Source organism: Oryza sativa, chromosome 9, assembly GCF_034140825.1.
Source record: "Oryza sativa Japonica Group chromosome 9, ASM3414082v1".
Classification (NCBI taxonomy): domain Eukaryota; kingdom Viridiplantae; phylum Streptophyta; class Magnoliopsida; order Poales; family Poaceae; genus Oryza; species Oryza sativa.
In genome coordinates, this window is record NC_089043.1 from 24,662,852 (window position 1) to 24,669,972 (window position 7,121).

The 7,121-nt window shown below is 39.2% G+C and overlaps 1 protein-coding gene across 2 annotated transcripts; it reads left to right on the top strand.

Annotated features, from left to right (window-relative positions):
* The first annotated feature begins 848 nt into the window (after window positions 1-848).
* LOC4347598 (uncharacterized) lies at window positions 849-3,038 on the top strand. 2 transcript variants are annotated; one of them, XM_015755313.3, is made up of 4 exons: window positions 849-950; window positions 1,061-1,165; window positions 2,732-2,775; window positions 2,904-3,038. In XM_015755313.3, the coding sequence occupies exons 1-3, from the start codon at window positions 882-884 to the stop codon at window positions 2,771-2,773; spliced, it is 216 nt and encodes a 71-aa protein (XP_015610799.1). In that variant the 5' UTR covers window positions 849-881; the 3' UTR covers window positions 2,774-2,775; window positions 2,904-3,038. The 2 variants fall into 2 exon arrangements, with proteins under 2 accessions (XP_015610799.1, XP_015610798.1); XM_015755312.3 differs by having other exon boundaries at window positions 2,732-3,038.
* Window positions 3,039-7,121: the final 4,083 nt, after the last annotated feature.

Consider the following 7,121-nt stretch of genomic DNA (forward strand, 5'->3'; position numbering starts at 1 on the left):
ATCACTAGAAATGGTATCATAATATTACTATTTTTATCATTATAAATTAATCCAAAATTATAAAATTAGCTTCCAAAGTTTTAAATCTCTACTATTATAAAAACTAAAGATGTTTTTGCCGATACTTTGGTAGGTCATTTGTGTTTGAGTCGGTTTTAAGTTCATTCACTTTTGGAAATACATATATGTGTTTGAGTCCCTTTTTAAGTTTGTTCGCTTTTGAAAATAAAAAAGGCGTCTTTATAAGAAATCTCTTTAAAAAAACTCGCATGTTAATTTGGGGCGCTTTTAAAAATACAAAAGGAGTCGTATAAAAAATAATTTTAAAAAAACTCGCATACTAACTTGAGATGAGAGTCAGACTCCTAATTACAACTCATGATTTTCTAAAAAAAAATATCCAAGCGAGTTGCCACAATGATTTTCACCCTAGCTAAACCGTATAACAATAATAATGAGACTAAAATAGCCTTCCCCCGTCGCAACGCACGTGCATTTTTTCTAGTTAAAATAACATATGAAATAAATCCTTGTTTTCAGAATTGCATTGAAATTTTAGAACCATTTGTTTAGAGACCATATCTGCTTGTGTATTTTCAGCTCTACCTTAGGAGGCGTCTCATCTCTCATGGGCCATAGTACAAAGCAGCTACGGCCATGCGGGAGTATTCCTGGGCCGGCCCACCACCGAGGTCGGTAGTATGGGCCAGATCCGCCCTTCGTGTCGCAGGTGTGGGCCTTCGATAGCCCATCGAGAATCCGGCCCGGCCCAATCCGCCTCGCCGGCCGCGGCCGCCGGGAGGAGGAGAAGCCGCCGCCCCCCCCCCCCCCCTTCCCTTTCCCCTCCCGCAAGCGAGAGAGCGAGCTCGAGCTCGAGAGAGATGGCGAAGTCGTGCAAGGGTTTGGCCATGGAGCTCGTCAAGTGCCTCAGCGAGACGGACTGCGTCAAGGTAACGTTTCCCTCGATCGGATTTGGCGGTGGGGGGAGGTGGGGGCTTCGCCGCCGCCGCCGCCGTTAGGGTTGATGCCGCCGGGGATTGAACGATTTGCTGTTTCGCAGGTGCAGAAGAGGCCGTACAAGGAGTGCGCCGGGGAGAAGGTCCCCAACATCACCAGCGAGTGCGTCGGCCTCAGGGAGACCTACTTCAACTGCAAGAGGGGCCAGGCATGCGTTCCTCCACCTGCTCTCAATCACTGCAGAAATTACCAGCTATGCTAGTGCTCTTGATCCATGGTTGTGTGGCTTGCTGATTACTGTCTGATGAGTGTGTTTGGGAGGGCCTGTGAACGATCTAGTAGCATTTTGCACATTGGTTACTTGTGAGGTTAACTGCAATGACCATTGACCAGATAATCCGTTATCTATCCCCTCGGTAGCGCGGGTTCTGATTCTGTATATATGTTGGTAGTGACTGTTGTTGTTTGAAATCGATGCGTTTCGAGGGTGTACATGGGTGAGAAACACACGCGCGCGGTTTCGGCAAACCTGGTGAAGCTTCGAATAGCCTGAACTGAACCCAGGGGGAGATTTTATTTTCTGTGTGTTCCTTATATTGATAGTTTGATGCGGTGCCAATGCAAATTGCTTTGACATGATAGGCTAGGTTTTTATCTGAACCAGAGTTGGATGTTGTTGGAGGGATTCAGAGGGTTAAAAGGTGGATCTCACATTGGTTAAAAAAGTGAATCTTACATGTCAGTAGGTTTGCATCCTTTATATATGTATGGAGAAGAAAAGCATGGGCTTTTTATTGTGAGTAAACTGATAAATGTTCAGAGTTTATATTCCCTGGCCCCTAAGCTCCTTCCGCTGTTACATTTACTTGGTTATTAGGCTGCTCAGTGTTGTCTTAACTGCAGTGCAATACAGCATTACAGTCATACAGCTTATATAGTTATAATTGCATAGGCATAGCTCAACTTATAGTTACTGGTGGTTTAAGTTTGAAGAACCCGGGCTGTCTACAAACTGTGACAGGGAATAAGAATGGTGGTCAGGAATTGACCTGATGATACTAATCTTCTCCTTTGACTTTTACTTGCACAGTTAAAAACTAGATCTTGGAATACAAATCAGAATCAAGGCCCTCTGTAACTCCTATAAGGCTATAAGTGTATCCATTGTTTCAGATGAAAGCAATATAGTTGTAGTATGGTAACATGAGTACATGAAAATCAAGTCAACTTCTAAATGTTTTCCTGATTACTGTTATAACTTTTTCACACCGGTGACCATTTTTTCCCTTTAGATTTGTTTTAAACATCACAATCCACACGATAGGGCCATGCATCCTGTGATAGCGGAAGGAACCAGAATATCCAACCTGAAACACCTGCTGGTCTTTTTCCTTATATAACATAGGCAACTTTTGGTTATGTTATTAATCATGACACTCCTACTTCTCAAGTTCTCATGGACAGCTCTTTTTGTTCTCTTCCAATGGAATATAATCATATGCCTTGCATCAACCCATGTACAAGTTCTGAATGTGACATACTACCTAGCTTAGGAGTTAGGACTACTTGGGCTGTTCTGGCCCAGTATTGTTGCATTGCATGTTAAGATCTGTATACACCATATTGATATGTATGCGTCTAATGTTCTCTACTTACATCGTTGATGTGATTTTTTTTATGGTCCTTGAGGTATTGAGAGGTAGAGGTTTATTCCAGTGTTACTCTTGCGTTTATCTGTGTATGGAAATGCTTACTCTGTTAATTGTCACAACAGGTTGACATGCGAGCTCGGATACGTGGCAACAAGGGATATTAATGGTGTGATCACGGACCCCCTATCCAAATTTTACCTTTTTATCCAAGTTGCAATCAGCGACGTCAAGGCATTTGTGTTATATTGATACTTTTGGTCGTAATGTAGATTCATCTGTGTTTTCTTTTGATAGGAGAGAGGTACCAATTCAACGCACACGAGTAATTTCCGTTGATTGTTTGAACCTTTGTTCATCTCGGAATTATTTGATCATGTTGTAGTTTTGCTTTTTGTCTATTATGGAAGAGAAGAACAAGTTCGAAGCGCACTAGAGTTGTCTTGAATGATTGATAGGTGGACCTCTGTGTCTTTTATCTGACTGTTTGGAAAGGCTGTTTCATTATACCAAATATGTTCTGGTGGTATCCTTTTTTGTTTTTTTGTGAAAAGGCAAGCGAATTGTCCTCTGTATTAATTAAAGGAGGAGTAAAAAGAGTTGCAATACATACAGGGTTCAGGTGGTATCCTGTTGCAACATATGTTCAGAAGACAGAAAATCGGTTCACTGTTTAGCTGATTCACCTGATAACTTGAGAACAGAGTGTTCACCTTGTTGAAATAAAGATTACACCTGGGTTGGAAGTTTACCTTTCTTGAGACTGTGTTAATTCTTTGCATAGCATGTATTGTCTAAACTAACAAATAACAATACATGCAAGCCAGCCTGCTCATCGTAGGCACCAAAATTAGATATGGTAAGTACTCACTCCGTCCAAGAGAGACTCCATTTTAGCCATTCAGTATTTTTTTTTTTAAAAAAGCAGGATTGTGAAAAGTGTTTAGGGGTGTAAAAAGAGAGAGAACTTTTTATTTACAATCTGGTGAAAAATAAGATAGTACAAATGAGCTCTTTTTTCCCACAAAGCTGAAGGGCTAGAAATGAATTTTTTTAAACAGATGGAGGGAGGGGTAATGAGATTTGCATCTCAAATGGAGTAGTAATGAGCTTAACTGTACTGCAAAGCATATCAAATTTATAAAAAGAGTAAAGTGTATTGGCGGTCCTTAAATGTAGGGTTGTGTCATATAGGTCCATAAACTCTCAAAATGGATATCCAGATCCCAGAACTCGTCAAAGTGTATCATCTAGGTCCCAAATTAACACATCCCCTCTAGAATCCTATGTGGCGCTGATGTGGCAATGCCACATGGACATGACATGTTCTTTTCTTTTTTTTCCTTCTTTTCTTTTTCTTTTTCGTTTTCTTCTCATTCTTCTTTTTTTCCTTTTTTTCTGCACGGGTCACAGAGAAAGGAGAAGAAAGAGGAAAAAAGAGAAGAAAAAAAAGAACAAGGAAAAAATTTAAATGGGTCCCATTTGTTAGTCAAAATAATACCATGTCATATCCGTGTGACATGTCACATCAATGCCACGTAGGATCCTAAAGGGGTTGTAACGATTTGAGATCTAGATGACACGCTATGACAAGTTCTAGAACTTGGACATATGTATTTTGAGAGTTTAGGTATCTAGATGACACACCCCTACAAGTTTAAGGACCGTTCGTACACTTTACACTTATAAAAATTTGCTGAACGGTACTAGTAGCAAATTGCAATTGCACATGGATTGAGGCTCATAGTCACGGTTACACCGGATCAAATGGCGATCCCTATGAAAAGTGGATTGCTTCTTTTCACGCCGATGCGAGAGGCGTCCGAATGCAGCAAAGGCGACGCCTATTAACGTAAACCGGCAGAATCGACGCTACACCATTTCCCGTCTCGTCAACTGATAATTTTCACTCCCTGCTAACCTGACACTGCCCACACTATCTCTCCGTGGTGCACATGATTAAGACCTGTTAATCTCAACAATTAGACGTCTCAACACAGATTGTTTGTTTACGCATAGTATTAACTTGTGGAACACTGTTCATGGACCATGGAATGAACATACTTAATCTCTCCATCTTAAAATATAACAATATAGTACTTCCTCCGTTTCACAATATAAGTCATTCTAGCATTTCTCACATTCATATTGATGTTAATGAATCTAGATAGTCTAGATTCGAAATGCTAGAATGACTTACATTGTGAAACGGAGGAAGTACTTGATTAGATTGAGTGCTATAAATCTGGATAATCTAATAGTATAAGTCTAGACAGTCTAATCAAGTATTAGGTTGCTATATTTTAGAACAGACGGTGTATGTATATATTTCTTCCGAAAAGAAGTTCAGGAACTTTTGGAACACAGGGGGAAAGATTTGGCACGAGATAGAGATATGCTACCTTCAATCTTCTGGTGATCAATATCGTAACTGATCTCCTCGAGAAAAAAGGAGATCACAGACGATTACATATCGGATGGTGTGCCGGTCGTGATCGCTGGTTGGTTTTATGTGCTTGTTGATAATGAGGCGCCTGTGAGTCAGCAAAAATATTTCTGGAGATTTCCAGTTCGTTTTATCTGATGTAATCAGGTTGTTGTACTGTTCCTGATATGTGAATGCGTTCAAATGGTCCATCCGAAATTGATGACATATGCATCCGAAGTTGATGACAAATGCAGGGTTGATTTTCAGGGACATGTGAACACCAAAACTTTCAACCTGACTTCATCTACAGACTACAAGAACATGGAGCAGGAGCACATTTGGTGGTGTTTGGATCCAGGGACTTAACTTTAGTCTTTATATTTAGACATTAATTTAAAATATTAAATATAGACTACTTACAAAACTAATTACATAAATGAAAGCTAATTTACGAGACAAAATTTTTAAGCCTAATTAATCCATAATTAGAGAATGTTTACTATAGCATCACATAGGCTAATCATGGATTAATTAGGCTCAATAGATTCGTCTCGCGAATTAGTCCAAGATTATGGATGGGTTTTATTAATAGTCTACGTTTAATATTTATAATTAGTGTCCAAACATCTGATGTGATAGGGACTTAAAAGTTTTAGTCCCATCTAAACATCTAAACAGGTATGCACAATTATTTACTGACAGTGCCTGAGTTTTATGTGCTCAGATTGACAGTGTATGACTGCTGCTGCTGCTAAAAAAATGTAATTTTGTGGTCCTAGGGAGGTATATATCAAATTTTGATTACAAAATTTGTTACTCCCTCCATTCCATAATATAAGGCACAACAAAATTTTTGAGATGTTTCATAATATAATGCATGAATGCATGCTATTAACTAAACCTTCTTTTTCATTAAATTATTATTTTTTAAGTTCTTCATCCTCAATAGATTTAATTCTATTGGGTACATACATTATATTTATTAGTTTGATTCAAACTATGAGGTGATAATAATTATTTCTTGGTTTTTAGATTAAAGGTGGTTGAGCCTTATATTTTGAAATAAAGGGAGTATCTTCTAATAAATTTTCCATACTTTGTTCATGATAGGAAAATTGCTTAGAAGAAAAAACAAACAACAAAGAAGAGGATTCCATCAAGAATGACAGAACACAAAGTATACACATATGATCAGGATTTACAAAACCGATGGTAACTTGCTTAGTGCCGATAATGGTAAGACCAACATAACCCCACCAATTTAAATAAATTTCAAAAATAATTTACTTTTTTATATAAATTTTGTATGTTTATCAGAGGCAGGATTATCTTCTGGACGAGGTAATCCTGCCCTGACTTCTCCTTTATAATTTTGATAAAACAACAACAACAAACAAGTTTCAATTCCAGCAAGAATGAAACAACACAAAGCAAACACCTCTGACCTCTCCATGATAATCTTGATGCATGCATAAGCATCTAGTAATCCATGCACACTCCATTAATTGGCTGCCTCTACATCATCTTGGGGATGATTAAGATTAACATGATTTTAATTACCTTGCAAATCACTCTATAATAATGATGTAGCCAATCAATCAACAACCTACCACTGTCCACTGTGCCTCTCACCGACTCACTGTTCGATCTCCATCCTGCTATTATGCCATATCCATCCAGTGCTCTGCTCATCCAATGGCTTTTTCGATCAGAATTCAGCATCATCTTCTTCCTCTGGTCGGTACGCAAACCGCATCACTGACTGCTCCCACTAGCCACCAAACATCACTGTCACCTTCACAACCATCACCACCAACTAAATCGTCATCTCTCGGCTCTAGGTCATTAGCTAGCTAATGAACTCTCCCCCCACACACACACTTCACTGTCCACTTATAAAAAGTTTTGATAAGAACAGGCCCTGCTTTTTGTGCCCATACTGATCAAGATACATTCATAGCAAAAGATTTAAACCTTTTTTATTACACGAAAGACGCATACGCACGCGCACCGCTATGTACATGCACCACGCGTTAATACCCACGTATTCAGAGAGACGGAAACCAACGGCAAATACTTGGTCTCAC

Coding starts and splice junctions, on each gene's coding strand:
- LOC4347598 (XM_015755312.3), top strand. CDS start 882: ATGGCGAAGTCGTGCAAGGGTTTGGCCATGGAGCTCGTCAAGTGCCTC. Junction 951..1,060: donor GCGAGACGGACTGCGTCAAG/GTAACGTTTCCC, acceptor GCTGTTTCGCAG/GTGCAGAAGAGGCCGTACAA. Junction 1,166..2,731: donor TCAACTGCAAGAGGGGCCAG/GCATGCGTTCCT, acceptor TTGTCACAACAG/GTTGACATGCGAGCTCGGAT.